This window comes from Canis lupus, chromosome 16, assembly GCF_048164855.1.
Source record: "Canis lupus baileyi chromosome 16, mCanLup2.hap1, whole genome shotgun sequence".
Taxonomy (NCBI): Eukaryota; Metazoa; Chordata; class Mammalia; order Carnivora; family Canidae; genus Canis; species Canis lupus.
Genome location: NC_132853.1, coordinates 14632442 through 14649007, shown reverse-complemented (window position 1 = coordinate 14649007; position 16566 = coordinate 14632442). Strand labels below are relative to the sequence as shown.

General features: G+C 42.1%; 1 protein-coding gene across 2 annotated transcripts in view; it reads right to left on the bottom strand.

The window, feature by feature from the left end:
* Positions 1-9548: 9548 nt before the first annotated feature.
* METTL16 (methyltransferase 16, RNA N6-adenosine) overlaps positions 9549-16566 on the bottom strand; it is a 69742-nt gene continuing 62724 nt past the window's right edge. For both annotated transcript variants that reach the window (XM_072779043.1, XM_072779044.1), the window contains exons 9-10: positions 11050-11223; positions 9549-10921 (exon numbers count right to left, since the gene is read on the bottom strand). In XM_072779043.1, the coding sequence (XP_072635144.1) occupies positions 10298-10921; positions 11050-11223 (798 nt within the window). In that variant the 3' untranslated portion in view covers positions 9549-10297. The remainder of the gene's footprint in view (positions 10922-11049; positions 11224-16566) is intronic.

The window sequence follows — 16566 nt, the reverse complement described above, 5'->3', positions numbered from 1 at the left end:
AGGAATTAAGAGCTTATAACTGGGCCTGGGTGGATAGCCACTCCTCACTGGTGCCTATGTCTGGCCTGAAAAGGTAACTGGGAGAAAGGGACAGATTTTTATCCAGGCAACCGCCCTGGGTGTGGACACTGAGTAATAAGGAAAGAAATGCAGTTCAGAAGCAAAAAGGGAGGAGCCATGCACTTTGAGCTTTTCTGAGAAACCAAAGAGGCTAGCCAAACACTGCAGCTAGAGATGGGGGCTATAGGGGGCTTGGTAGGAATAAGTTGATAAAAGTGGAAGGGCATGAGGGAAAGGATAAGAATTTTAGCTATTCCTCTAATTAAAAAAAAAAAAAAAAAAAAAAGACCTGGCTTTATGAGGGAAAATGAATTCAGGTCAGTGGGAATGAGACTGTGCAAGGTTGTGAGGAGAGCAAGGTGTAGTCTTGTAAGTCAAGAGCCAACTGGGTCAAGTGGTGGTGGTGGTGGGGTGCCCATGACAGAGGAGGAGCCCAGGGCAGAGGGGCTGGACTATAATACCCCATGGAAAGGACTGACATCGACTGTCCCAGCAATCCAAGTTCACACCCAAAGGTAGGCTGCACAGTCAAGTCGTTACAACCCAAGAGATCAGCTACCTGTGCTCGTAACTGACACCCTCTCAGAACAGTATGTAAGGCTCTGAGCGGTGGCCCATCACTGGCTGGACTGCCAAGATCCAGAGCTCAGCTCCACACCCACAATTGGACTTCTTTCTAAAGCCCCAGGGCCCACTGGAGAAGTCTCTACTGACAGTGCTGGGGACACTGGATCCAGGATACTCCAGGAGCCACATACCAGCCTGTATCTCTCCTCCCACTTCCAGGCTGGGGGCTGATATAGTTCATGACCCACCACCAACCCACCCCCAGCCCATGGGAGTACCTCTCCCAATACAGAATACAGACACTCAGATGGCAGTTCTAGAGGTTACCAATCATCTCTCTTAAGAGTTACTCTGTGATGACTGGGAACCATTCGTTAAACACAGGTTCTTCAATATCACATCATATATACCAACATAAATTCAAATGTTACACGAAAAAAATATTGCCAAAAAGAGCCATAATAAAATGCAAGGAAACATTTTTTCCACTCTAACCAAGGGTGGTGAAGGAGATTTCTACCCATGAAGACAAAGAAAGAAAATATAAAGGCAGATAGGGTGCCTACATGGCTCAGTCAGTTTAGTGTCCAACTCAGGTCATGATTTCAGGGTCTTGAGATCGAGCCCCAAATCAGGCTCCATGATGGGCAGGAAGCCTGCTTGGGATTCTCTCTCCTTCTTCTGCCCACCCACCCCTCCCTGGTGCACACGCACACTCTCAAAAAAAAAAAAAAAAATGAATACAAAGGCAGAACATGACAGATTTGATTACATAAACCCTCTACAAGCTCTAACTGTAAAAACAAAACAAAATCACCATAAATAAAAGGAAAAGGCAAATGACAAAATGGAGGGAAATATTAGCAAATGGACTCTTGCAGTTCAAAAACAAAAAGAACACTTGTATAGAAAAATGAACACAGAACATAATTCAAATATTATAAAATATATGAAATAACATGCAACATAAATATGTATAAATATATGAAAATGCCTGACCTTGCCAATACCATAATTAAATTAAGACAATGGAAATATTCTTCTCTATCAATTGATAAAGGACTTTTTTTTTTTAATTTTTTTTTTTAATTTATTTATGATAGTCACAGAGAGAGAGAGAGAGAGGCAGAGACATAGGCAGAGGGAGAAGCAGGCTCCATGCACCGGGAGCCTGATGTGGGATTCGATCCCGGGTCTCCAGGATCGCGCCCTGGGCCAAAGGCAGGCGCCAAACCGCTGCGCCACCCAGGGATCCCCTGATAAAGGACTTTTAACAAGATTTTATTTCCAAGTAATCTGTACACCCAACATGGGGCTCCAACCTACAACCCTGAGATCAAGGGTTGCAAGCTCTACCGGCTGGCCAGGCACCCCACCCCAATAATGGATTTTTTTTTTTTTAATTAGACTTGGGGTATCCATGTGGCTCAGTCGGTTGAGCATCCGACTCTTGATTTTTGGCTCAGGTCATGATCTAAGGTCTTGAAATCAGGCTCCACCTCCGTCCTCGCTCTGCACAGTTTGCTAGAGATTCTCTCCCTCTCCTTCTGCCTTCCCTCCCCCCACCCCATTTGCACATGCTCTCACTAAAATAGCTTAAAAACAACAACACTAAAAATTAGCCTTGTAGTGGCTAACAAAGGAGCAGAAAAACTGGCACTTACGGAAATGTAAACTAGCACAACCTTTTTAGTGACCATATTGGCAATATACACAAATAACGTTTTTTGTTGTTGTTGTTGTTGTTGTTTTAAGATTTAAAAAATTTGTTTCAGAGAGAGAAAACAGGGTGAGAGAGAGAGCACAATGGACCAAAGGAGAAGAGACTCCCTGCTGAGCAGGGAGCCAGATGTGGGGCTTGATCCCAGGGCCCTGAGTCAAAGGCAGACATCCAACCAACTGAATCACCCAGGTGCCCCTCACAAAGAACCTTTAAAACAGTCATATCCTCTGCTTCAGTAATTCTTACATGTTTATCCTAAGCAATAAGAAAATACATCAAGATTTTCTTTTTAAGTAAACTCTATCCCTCCCATGAGGCTTGAACTCACAGCCCTGAGATTAAGAGTCACATGCTCTACTGACTGAGCCAGCCAGGCACCCCACACATAAAGATTTTTATACAAAGAGATTCACTAAAGCATTATTTACAATAGTGAAAACCAGAAAACTAAAATTTCCAGCAAGGAACAATTGGTTTAGTGAAATAACACTCACAATATGGCATAAAGAAAACAGTTGTTAGTAAACCAAAATATTAGTGGTGGCTGTCTCCGAACAGTGTGATTACTGGTAATTTTTATTTTTACAAGTTTTCTGACACAGAGATTAGTCTTATACTCAGAAGGTTATCACAATATATTGCTACATGAAAAAGATTACAAAAAATCATATACAATATGATCCTACATTTGCTATTTAAAAAAATATGTATGCATATAAAAAATATTAACAAAACGTAAAATAACTCCATTTGAATAGTGGAATTATAAATTTTTATTATTTTCTAAATTCTTATAATGAGAATCCATTACCTTTGTAACTATGAAACAATTAAAGGGAGAAAAAAGTTTCTCTTGTGCTTTCTCAGGAAGGGCCTCATATCTCTTGATCTCAACCAATGTGACCTGTTGCTATGGATCTACTTTCCATCCCAGTCCTTGTTCTGAAAGTGCTCCTGTTTCACTCCCAACATGGGTCTCTTCATCTCTCTCCCCACCACTAAACCTATCTAAACCTCTTTCTCCTACTCAGCTCTGAAGTTCCCTAAAAATGGTTTAGGCGACCCTTCCGGTCCTGGTGAGAGATGAGGAAGAGCACTAAAGTAGTGGCAGTCTGGAAGGAAAGACTGTGCTGAATTTAGGAGATATTTGTAAGGTGAAAGACTTTAGTCACTGGAGGTGAAGGGGAGAGAGGAACAGATTTCTAATCTGGACAGCTCGAGATGGATGGTGACCAAGAATATGGGAGAAAAACAGGTTTAGAAAGTAAGTTGAAGGGGATCCCTGGGTGGCGCAGCGGTTTGGCGCCTGCCTTTGGCCCAGGATGCGATCCTGGAGACCCGGGATCGAATCCCACGTCGGGCTCCCGGTGCATGGAGCCTGCTTCTCCCTCTGCCTGTGTCTCTGCCTCATTCTCTCTTTCTCTCTGTGACTATCACAAATAAATAAAAATTTTTAAAAAAAAATTAGAAAGTAAGTTGAGTTTCACACTACAATGGTCCTGGGGGAGATGTCCAGTAGGTGGTGGTTAGGTATGTACATGTTGAAAGTTAGGAAAGGTCTAGATTTGGGAATGATGACTCTATGAGTAAACAGCAGTTGAAATCATGGGAGTGGATGCAGTCAGCCAGAAGTGCTAGGAGCAAGGAGCAAACAAGGATCCTGGATGGAATCTTTGGGATTCTCTCTTAAGAGGTGAGAAGGACTCTATAAAAACAGACAGGTAGGCAGCAAGCCACTTGAGTAGCTGAGGTAAATGAGAGTTAGGGGAAGTAGAGGCAGTAAATATTTAGACAGTCCTATCACCTGGTGGTGGAAGAGGTCAGAAACTGATGGTCTAGGTTTTAAAGGAATACTGAATTAGCTGTCAGGATTTACAATTAAGTAAATTTCTCATAAATCTGGATTTCTGGTCTCTTGCAAAAATTCAGAAGATCCAATAAACACTGTTTTTGCATGGCCAATAGGAACAACCAAGAGGGATCAAATAAAAGCTACTTCCTTTTAGTCAGCCAGGAGCTCTATCCCTGCTTGCCTAGCCCTTGCTTTATAGAGTATGAGGAAATACTTCCCTTTGTGAATGAATCAAGTCCTTATTAGTACTTATCTAGAGTTCAGAGAAATAATAGGCTAGAGTTTGGTTCATAAAGCCCCACACGTGCCCCTGAATGCAGGAATCCTGGGACAAACACACCTGAATCCTGTACCAGAGCAGATTGGGAACCCCCCTTTCCTAGCAAGTGACATCAAATCTCTTGAATCACAGAATTTATGGGAGCAGGCCCATGCTTCCTCAGTTGTCCCAGGAAGGGTCTGGCTCCACAGTGTTCTCTGCAGAGCCTTCTCTTTTTGGACAGCAGTATCACAAGTGGCCATTTCCCTAGAGGCTGATTGGCTGCTGAAGCCAGCCAAGTCCCCTAGCTGGGAATTTCCTGGCTCTAGTTTCTAGACTCTGGGCCACACTCTCTGAATGGGTCCACCAGATGGCAGGCAGCCTTTTCTTTCCTCTAGACTTACACAAGGTTCATTCACCTACCTGGGGAAGATGACTTGCTGTTTTTCTGACAATTGCTACTTTCTCAGCAAGATCAAAAAGCACATCAATTCTGTAAGTGAAATATTTGGAGCTGCCTATTAAAATATAAAAAAGTAAAACCCTTCCTCATTATACAATTATGTATTGTCAAAGAGTCATTACCTAATTATCAGTTATTTTACATTGATTCTGATCCAACATGTGCTTGCAATAGCATTTTATTATGTGGTTTCACTAACTACTTAATTATCTGCACTGCTGCCAAATACAAAATTCTATGAAGACTTGGTAGCATAAATTAAGAACTAATTATAAGCAATTTCAATTATCAAATCTTACTCATTGATCAGAGGCTTGAAAATAATACTATCTTAAAGTGCTACATGAAGTGAAGCTGGTTGAGATGCTTTGTCTCTCTTCCCTATGCCATATAATAGAGGTTTTCTTCCCTACAGGTATGTCAAGTGAGTCTAAAAGTCCATTTTCATTTAAAATGTAGCATCTGTAACAAATCTTGAGATTCAGTACAAGATCTCCGTCTCAGATTTCTGGACCTGAGTTCAAACCTGATCTCTGTGACTTAGCTCTATGAATGACCTTAGGGCAAGTCACCTAAGCTCTCCGAATTTCCATTTTTTAAAGCTATCACAGAGGGACACACAACACCACTGTGCTGGGTTACTAAATGAGACAACTGATATAGAAGACAGCTAATCAATTTGGTTCCTTATTTGTCACTCCAGCACAGGAAAGCGTAGGTTTTATTCTTGGTCAAAAAGTGGTACTCTACACCTGCAGTGATACACTTGAGGTCTTGGCCTTTTGACATGAATATTGGTAGAAGATGTTCTGACCAGATATGGCAAACTCAAAGAAAAATACAAAGAGATGAGCAAGTTGAGAAAACCACTCTGCTTACGCACCCCTCCAGGTGTTTTAGTACTTCTCTCACTTAATTGCTGCTACTACTCTGCAAGGCAAGAATCCTCCGTCTGTCAAATGAGGAAGCCAAGGCTTAGTGAAACTGACTTACTCTGCAAGTGCAACTGGAACACACAGCCAGGTCCGATGACTACAAAGTCTCTTTTCTGCTTTTCATTCCCCTAGGGTGGTTGGAGAAGCATCTGGGATTAAATTTCCTTTGCCCTCTTAGGCCCATCACACACAAGCCAATTCTACCAAGTCCAGCTGCAGTTTCTGGTCCACTCCTCCTTATCTCAGTTTCCTGGCTTACCATGAGCACCTGAGACCCACCACTTCTCTAGGAAAAGCCTAGAGTCCCTAACGTTTTTGCCTGGACGAGAGGCAGATTGTCCACACCTCAAAGGGCACTCAGATGTGCAAGGCCTTCACTCAGTCACAACACAGTCCCCTGCAGTAAAGCACAGCCTCCGAAAGGCAGCATTAGCTGTTCCAAAAGGCAGCATTAGCTGTTCCAAAAGGGAGCATTAGCTGTTTCAACCAGTAATTAAAAAAATAAACTGCTGTTTTAGTCATTTGGGTAAGTCACAGCAGAGGATCTAAATGTCTTCACAGAACAGAGAGGGAACTCTCTGGTATGTGTGCGAGGCTCTGCTGCTAATGGGTAAGCCCCCCATGGGGCTTTTAAGACCACGCTAGCACTAGCACCAAGACTTTGTACCTGGGAGTATTTAGAAAGGTTCAATACAACCAACACTTTGCTCCAGGAGGCAAAAGCCAATTCGCTCACAGTAGTAAAACTCTTCTGTGTCTTACTGGGGGTTAGTGCGCATTCAGCAAACCAAACCTCCTGGGCGCCAACTTCTCTAAACGAGATGTGGTCACGTCCCTTTTCTGAGGGCACCTCCTGGATGGCTGTAAACCTGCTGCACCTTTGAGACTTCCTTCTCCAAGGGGGCTTCTTAGTTTTCCAGACAGGACCTTTTTCCTCCTAATGTGCAATCTGTTGGGTGGCCACCCATCACCTCTGATTCTGTACCATAACAATAAGGGTAGATGGAACTTTTCCTTGAAAGCTCACAGGCCCCAGATTTATATATATGTTCTACAGAGAAACATCCTTTGTGGGAAACAAGGTCTAGCTAACCTATATAATGTACACAACAGAGAGCCAAGTGTGCCAACTTCTGATGGAAACAACACATATGCTAGTCAGCCAGCCAGATAAAACCAAAACAAGAATTAAAAGACAAAAGAACAGCGAAAGGTTTTTTAAAACTCTCTATATTAACTCTTCCTGGAACCAAGACTTCTGAGAAATTAGTGTTTAAGATAACTAATTACTCCCTCCAATACCCCCATTAGCTAGATACCAATAAAAAGTTAATCCAAAGAACTGACTCAACCTGGACATATTCTAGAGTAGCAGGATACACGAAAATAAAAGAAAATACTGTCAACTGGGACCATAAAGAAACATAAAAAGTTGAAATATTATAATCAGAAAAAAAAGATCATGAGGTGTTTTTTTCCCCTCATTCTTTTATTTTTCAGATTTTTATTTACATGAAAATGTACTTGTTTGCATAAAAATTATTATCTAGGTATCAAATGGATATTTCAAGAAAATACCAAGGACACATTTTATGCATTCCTGCAGTAGTTAAGATGCTCGATCAAAGGCCAAAGATGCCCCCATGTGGCCAGAGAGGAAAATGCTGAGGTTTAGGTAAGATGAAGGGCTACTTACTCCCTTCTAAGAGGCCTCGGACTTTCCACAGGCTTTTGCATCTTTCCCACATCTTGCAGTTTTATTACTTGTCAGGGCTTAGAAGTTGGTGTACTTACATCGTTTCCATCAAGAGAAGAGAGGTTTCATATTTCAAAAAAATACATACTAAAATTTTAAGTAATCAACATGAACCCTTTAGATGAGCTGAAACTCCACCACGGCGACACCAACCTTTCTAGGACATGCAGCAGAGCTCTGGCATGTGAAGAGCAGGGCAAGGATGTGGGGTGAAGGAACCACACTGCTGGAAGCAAAGCAGATTCCAAAGAACAAAAGCAGCTCTGATTCCCCCTGGAAAACAAGTTCAGCTTCTGTCTCTACTTTAGTTACCAAGAGATCAGAAGCCAATGCCAGGGATCTGAATAGAATTTAAGATAATACCACAAGGGCTTAGGTCCATAAAATCCATCAACATGAACTTGACCTCGAGAGGCACTTAAGGCAAGCATCACTCAATCATATGATACACTGGTCAATAACCTATTTCTTTAAAGAAAAAAATTCCTCTTGCCATTCATACCAAAAGTGTATGCTATCACACATCACACAATTATAAAATATATGCGTAATTAAAATTAAAAGTTTAATGTCTTTTAAAAAAATGTTTTCAGTGTCCTCTCTTTAGAAAATAAAACTATTCTTCTCCGAGAAGAAAATGAAGACCTCCAAGGGCAAACAAAGAAGGCACCCACAGCTCTAGCAGGAAGCTTCCCTCATCAGGGTGGTAAGAGCATGAGCTCAACCACCTATAAAACCTCCCCCAGGACACTCCTTAAATCCAGAGCACCAAAGCACATAGAGATGCAAGACACATCTTCCATGCCTCCCATCACACAGCACTTTGTGGGCAGCCCTCAGCACCAGACTTAAATGAATGTAATACTGTGTCTGAAATGCATTTTGAACAGGTAAGGAGTGTATGTAAATATCCTATTGTTCTAACAGACAAATACAAGATGATAAATGAAGAGAAGTGTAATATAAAATTAAATACACAGTATGAGTACAACCCAAGTTAAGCTCACATCCTTACACACTCCATCTACAGAAAGAGACTAGAAGGAAACATTAAAATCCCAATAATGGTCATAATTGGGAAAACTGTGATGAGGAGTGATTCTGTTGCTGTTTTCTACCCTCATTTTCCAAATCTTTAATGAGCATATGCTACTCTGTGTGACCCTGTGTATTGGTTTCCTCATCCTGTCAGAGATTCTTCTCTCCAGAGGGGTGAGGGAGGGCGGTGTTCACAGCTTTCAGAAATACTCCAGGAGGTTTCTGGATTCTCTACAGGTCCTCAGACCAGGTGAATAACGCTAGCTAACATGTTCTCTTCTGCAGCTCTGTCTCCGCCAACAGAAGGAAGTACAATATAGTCCTATTTTCAGTTCTCTCATCTCTGCTAAGGGACACATCTTGGTGCTGCTGTAATATGCCAAGTTCAGTTGCCTGCCCTAACCAACAGCCACCTTTCAAAAGTATAGCTTAACTGCTCAGCCCCAGTCTTCTCTGCAGTTAGGAAAGGGCTCTGGTACCGTACTCAAGAGACTTCAGCCTAGATAGAGCCTTAGATGACTAGTGTAAAATCAAGGTGTGAAAGTTACGCACAGCAGAGGGTAACTGAGACTCCAGGAAGAAGAGACTCCTTTTCCAGAGCCATTCCTACCGAGCCCTGCAGCATTCCACTGAGAAACAGGCTTGAAGAGCATGATCACCCTGGCTTCAGAATCCTCTAGTGCAAACAACCTAAGCACCAAAGGGATTCCAAGGAAGCCCACAAAAAGTGGTATTTGATCAGCTACAAATTCTCTGTCAATAGAGGAGACGTTCTTAAGCAACCTACTGCTCATATCTATCTCGTTCCATTTCTTAGTTCTATCATTAGTCACTTACCCCTTCAAAGCTACGAAAATATTCCCCCGAATCCCAGGATTCAAACAGAACTGACAGATTTCAATTGTGAATATGCTTATATTAAAAATAAAACAAAGCTCCACTTCAAACGTCAAAAAAAAAAATCATACATCAGGAAAACTGCTACAAAACAGTACTTTCAAACAGGTTGGAAGAAGGGGTATGGCTTCATTCTGTTGTGTCTCGGTCACGTATGGGAGTTTTGCTTACCTAATTCCATTTCTGAAATAAGCAGCATCAAAACAGACGTGAGTCAGGAATGTGACGTTTCCAGGGCCCTCCCAGTTCAGTCCTTCTTCCTGGCATTACTAAGCTTTCTCCCTGACTCTCTCACCACCTATCATTAGGCCAGTTCCTTCCTCAGGACTGATGCAGAGGTATACCCTGGGCACAGGGCCTATCTGTCTGGTGTACTGCCTCCATTTAGAGAATGAGAAAGCCACCCGTCCTCAAGAAACGACTATAAATGACAGAACAGGATGCTCGGTAGTTCAGACCAAGACCAGACTCCAAAAACAATCTTTTGGCCTTAGCCTAAAGCTAAGGTGATCAGCTTAAGTCAGGTTTAAATCCCTCCTGACAGCTTTCTGTTGATGCTGGTAACAATTTTTCCTCATGAACTACCATATGCCCAATAACTTTAAAAAGGGGGGTGGAGAGATTTTAAAATAGATTTATTTATTTTTTAAAGATAACTGCACATAATATCAATGGGCCTATGGTGGAATGCATCTTGTCACCCCGAAGCAAGCTGCTTTACAAAAACCTTTCCAACTGTGCAAGAAGTTAACTAGCAACAAGCCTGAAAATTTGGTTACGTATATAGGTACAAAGCTGGTTCATTAAATCCCTGTTCTGGCCCTCAACCCAATGCATTTCAACTAAAGCATCATCCACCTCCTTCTTTACGTTTATCAAACACTTGAATAGGTAATGTCCAGCCACTCCTTGGAGATGGCTCCGCTTTTCAGACACTGGACTGCTGAATTGCTCAGGAGCCTCTCGGTCCTGGGCTCCATTGCTAGAGCCTTTACAACTCTCCAAAACCTCTATCCCTCCCTTTTCCTCACTCCTTTCATCCTCCACAGGTTCTGGGTTTTCTTCTTGGGAAAGCAGATCCTGGCTTGAGCAATGGCCCTCAACAGTGGTAGCCTCGCCTTCCTGTACAGCAGGCCTGCATGAGATACTCTCCTGGGTGCCCTGGGCCAAATCTTGGCTACTGCCAGACTCTTTGGGGGTGGACTTTTTCTCCTCCAAGGCTTGAATGACATCCTCAGGAGCTCGAGGAACTTCTCTCAGTTGTCTCACTCGTTCTCTTTTCTTTCTCCTTAAATGAATCCAGGAGTTTTCTATTGCTGTCAGAAAAAGGCTAACTTCTTCCTTTCCACAGGGAACTCGCTTATGCTGTACCTATTTGGAGGAAAAATACGGTTTTAAAGGAAATTACTTTTCTCCTCTCAGAACTCCTTTAAACAAACAAAGAAATAAAAGAGAAAAAAGATATTGTAAGTACTTCTTCAATGGGCTTAACCAAGTACCTTCAGATCGGTGAGGATTTTTTCAATCCATGCTGTTACAACTACTATTCCTTCTACTGTCTCAGAACCCAGAGATGATGCTTTGAGGGACAATTCTTTCATCACAGACTCCAACACTACAAATGTAATAGGTTTTCTTGACTTCTCTAGTTTTCTTCGCTTACTGGGTGGTGACTGAAAAAAAGAGAAGGCATGGGGAAAGAAGGGAAAGTTATCCAAATAATCAAATCTCATGCATTATAATGAACTCAGCTAGGGAACATTTCCATGACTTTTACTACCAAATGCAGACTATTAAAAATACAAAGGCCTTCGCATGTTTATTTTCAATGCTTAAGACAACTCTGCCAAATAGATTTACTATCTCTTCCATTTTATAGAAGGGAAAACTAAGATACAAAGATACATAACCAATAACCAGCTCAGGGTCACACGCTAGTAACTGGCAAAGTTAGTAGTGAACCCCAAACCCAGGTTCTTCGCCATACCATGCCATGTTCAGGCCTCCAGTATATAACACCCTTTGATTACTAAAAGTCCTTAACCTATGTGTTGTGCCCAACACATGCCTGTATAATTATCTATTTCATGGCAGCTAAAGGACCCTGGGGGCACCATGTTCTCTTCCATAAGAACTGCATGATTTAAAACCATCTGTATGTAGTCTAAGTCTATACTTGCTGAGGCCTGAAGGAAAGCAGCTCGTTAGCCACAGCTTGTGAGATTACATGCGAAGAATGACCAGGGTCATTAAGATCACATGGGCAGAGAAGGAGGCCTGCCGGATCTTGGCTAATGTTAGGAGCAAGCCAATGGCTAAGGTGAGCACTGCCTCTCTGCTTGAAAAGGAGATACCAGCAGTGATGAGAAGAGTGGATTGATTGATTGATTGATTGATTGATTATGATAGTCACACACACAGACAGAGAGAGAGAGAGGCAGAGACATAGGCAGAGGGAGAAGCAGGCTCCATGCACTGGGAGCCTGATGTGGGATTCGATCCCGGGTCTCCAGGATCGCGCCCTGGGCCAAAGACAGGCGCTAAACCGCTGCGCCACCCAGGGATCCCAGAAGAGTGGATTTAAAAGCTAGTTCTAGGGCAGCCCAGGTGGCTCAGCGGTCTAGCGCCGCCTTCAGCCCAGGGTGTGATCCTAGAGACCAGGGATTGAGTCCCACATCAGGCTCCCTGCATGGAGCCTGCTTCTTCCTCTGCCTGTGTCTCTGCCTCTCTGTGTGTGTCTCTCATGAATAAATAAATAAAATCTTAAAAAAAAAAAAGCTAGTTCTACATACTTCAAGACTGTCATCTTTCTATGTCAAGCTTAGGAAGTGAGTTATACTTTACCCACTAGAGGGACTCAAGTTCCATTTTTAAAACTAAATGATATTGCTGGATTTAAAATTTATTTCTTTAAAATAAAAATTTCCTAATTTTTTAAATGACTCTTAGCTAAGCCCAGGTATATTATGAACACTTTAAGAGACAGACCTGTTTGTGTTGGCAAAATGTATCAAAACGTTAAAAAATTAAGAGAATTCTAAAGGTCAGGGTCAAAATGAGCAGGTAAGGATTTTAAAGAGAAAGGCTCATAAAGAGTTAGCTTTGAAGACCTTTTCCTGCAAAAAGCAGTCCCTGAGTTGTGCTTTTTGCTAACTGCAACTCTACCTGGAAGCAGGGACAGAGCACATGCATATACACACAAAGGTGAGGCCTTGGAAGGACTAACCAGCAACTCCACATCTCATAAATACACATAACAACAAAATAGCTAGTTTTTCCTATGCTAGATCATTTTTCTAAGAAATAATCTATATTTTCCCTTTATACCAGATATTAACTAAAAAAATTAAAAATAAAAAAAGGAAATTAAGACTAGAAAACAAGCTTAGAAGAAAAGGACCAGGGGTGCCTGGGTGGCTCAGTGGGTGAAGTGTTTGCCTTGGACTCAGGTCATCATGTCTGGGTACTGGGATCGGGCTCCCTGTTCAGTGGTTAGTCTGCTTCTTCCCCTCTCTCTTCCTCTCCCCCTGCTTGTACCCTCTCTGTAAAATAAATAAAATCTTAAAAAAAAAAAAAAGGAAAGGAAAGAACTAAAAACAAAGGGTACATATATGAGTAAGAACCTGCTCTTGAAAAAGGAATCACAGACTTCAAGCTCTGGGTCTGAACTCGTTCAATTAATGTTTCAGACAAGATGAGACAAACTCATATTGAAATTAACACAGAATTATTGTTATTTCTCAGTCAGCATAAGAAAGATAATTTCTACAGTCTACTGAGAACCTCACATTTTTCTCTAAGGAACTTAAAATATGATTATTATACTTCAGAGGAGGAAACATGGTGGTGTGTGGGAGGGGGAGGGGGACAAGAACCAGATTCCCCATCCTACTTTCCAATACCCAAGGCTGTTACCATGGACAGGTCACTGTAACAGGATCATCCCTGACAGCCCACCCAGCACCCCAAAGATCACCAAGAATGTGGCTAAAAGGACAGTGGCTGGCTATCTCTTCTGATAGAGATGGTAATCCTTTGTGCTTACAAATTCCAATGAGCAAAGTGAAGACGTTTTGTTTCTTTTTTTTTTTTCTTTTAAGCTTTTGATGCTGTTGTTTCTTAATTTGTCATGCTACAGACGGCCTACAATACTCTTTCTCCAAAAGAAAGAACTCATCATTTGTAGAACTTAAAGGAGAGAAATACATCCTTACTGAACCTAATAAGAGCTCTATCATGGATCCACTTTCCAAGTTCTGAAGGAGTTGGAAATAACAAAATAGACAATTTATTACCCTGTTACCCCTAGATGAAAATGAAAACTTCTGTATCTCACATACAGCTCCTTTACCTGGCATTGTGGCCACAGTTTTTCATGTATAGTGGCCAACTGATAAATCCGGTACTTCTGAATATTTGTGAATTGCTTTAAAGATTTTATTTATTTGAGAGAGAGGGAGAATCTCAAGTAGATTCCCCACTAAGCACAGAGTCAGTTAGTTGGGCTCTATCCCGTGATCCTGAGATCACGACTTGTGCCAAAATCAAGAGTTGGACATTCGGGGCACGGTGGCTCAGCAGTTGAACATTGCCTTCGGCTCAGGTCGTGATCCCAAGGTCCTAGGATCAAGTCCCGCAGCCCACTTCTCCCTCTGCCTGTCTCTGCCTCTCTCTGTGTGTGTTTCTCTCATGAATAAATAAATAAAATCTTAAAAAAAAAAAAAAAAGGTGTTGGTCACTCAACTGACTGAGGCACGCAGCGTCCCTTTAGTAAATTGCTTTAATACACACATATGTAATTCCAGGACTGTTTTGGTTTTACTCTATTATAGAAAGTAGGCACTCAAGAGACAGATAATTCATACTCAAGAAATTTTCAGTTTTTTCCTTTTTTTTAAATTTATTTATGATAGTCACACAGAGAGAGAGAGAGAGGCAGAGACATAGGCCGAGGGAGAAGCAGGCTCCATGCACCGGGAGCCCGACGTGGGATTCGAATCCGGGTCTCCATGATCGGAAATTTTCAGTTTTTAAACATGTTTTAAAAGATGTATCCATTTATTTGAGAGAGAGCAAAAGAGAGAGAAAATGTGTGCGCAAGACCAGGGGGCGGGGCAGAGTGAAAGGGAGGAGACAAAGAGAAAAGAAGACTCCTGGGGCTCAATCCGACAACCCTGAGATCATGACCTGAGCTGAAATCAAGGGTCAGATGCTTAACTAACTGAGCCACCCAGGGGCCCCTAGAAATTCTTCAAGGTTTTTTTTTTGTGTGGTTTTTTTTTTAATTTTATTTATTTACTCATGAGAGACACACACAGAGAGAGGCATTGACACAGGCAGAGGGAGAAGCAGGCTCCATGCAGGGAGCCTGATGTGGGACTTGATCCTGGGTCTCCAAGATCATGCCATGGGCCGAAGGCAGGTGCCCAACCGCTAAGCCATCCAGGCATCCCATTCAAGTTTTTAAATAATTAAAGTTTAACATAATCTTGGCTTACAGAAATCATTCCTTTCCCCCACATGTTTGTACTGAAATTTCTTGGTAGGCAGGGCTAGAGTAAAATACAGGAGCAGGCCTTGAGAAATAGTTAAATTCAACCCTACAGGTCTCTAGTAGTACGTAATTTTATACTGTGTCACTACACAAGTAAATAGAAGCTATTTCCTTCCAAATAAGATGAACTTACTTTGCAAATATGCTTATGATCCTAAACCACAAATATTTTATTTATTTTTAACTTTTTTTTAAAAGATTTTATTTATTTATTCATGAGAGACACAGAGAGAGAGAGAGACACAGACACAGGCAGAGGGAGAGGCAGGCTCCACGCAGGGAGCCCAACATGAGACTCGATCCCAGGTCTCCAGGATCACACCCTGGGCTGAAGGTGGCGCTAAACCGCTGAGCCACCCGGACTGCCCTATTTTACTTATTATTTTACCACAGATATTTTATTTTTTTTAAGATTTTATTTATTTATTCATTCATGAAAGACACACAGAGAGAGGCAGAGACACAGGCAGAGGGAGAAGAAGGCTCCACGCCGGGAGCCCGACGTGGGACTCGATCCCAGGTCTCCAGGATCTAGCCCCGGGCCAAAGGCAGGTGCTAAACTGCTGAGCCACCCAGGGATCCCTACCACAAATATTTTAATTTTTTTTTTAATTTATTTATGATAGTCACAGAGAGAGAGAGAGGCAGAGACACAGGCAGAGGGAGAAGCAGGCTCCATGCACCGGGAGCCCGACATGGGATTCGATCCCGGGTCTCCAGGATCGCGCCCTGGGCCAAAGGCAGGCGCCAAACCGCTGCGCCACCCAGGGATCCCCCTACCACAAATATTTTAAATGAAGAGTGCTACACTGTCTAACGTACTTTAAGCAGGCAAGGTATCATACATAATTCAACATTTTATTTTTATTTATTTTTTATTTTATTTATTTATTCATGAGAGACACAGAGACAGAGAGGCAGAGACACATGCATACTGACATGGGACTCGATCCAGGTCTTCAGATCATGCCCTGGGCTGAAGGTGGCGCTAAACCGCTGAGCCACCTAAGCTGCCCATAATTCAACATTTTAAAGTATAAAACAAAATCACTTCTTATAATGGCTAATTCAGTTTAATATGAAGAACCAGAGGTGAACTTACAACTGACTTTGAATTAGAAGATGTACTATTGGGGGATCCCTGGGTGGCTCAGTGGTTTGGCACCTGCCTTGGCCTAGGGCGCCTGCCTTTGGCCCGGGATCGAGTCCTACATCGGGCTCCCTGCATGGAGCCTGCTTCTCCCTCTGCCTGTGTCTCTGCCTCTCTCTCTTTCTATGTCTATCATGAATAAATAAATAGATAAATCTTAAAAAAAAAAAAAAAAAAGATGTACTATTGTATTCTCCAGCTGAAAGCACAATATGAAAGAAGTCTTGTGAGGAACTGCAGACCCCTTTAGGGATATTGGCTTTGTATCTTTTGAATGACAAGGATTTACTGAATAACAATCAATGGGGATGG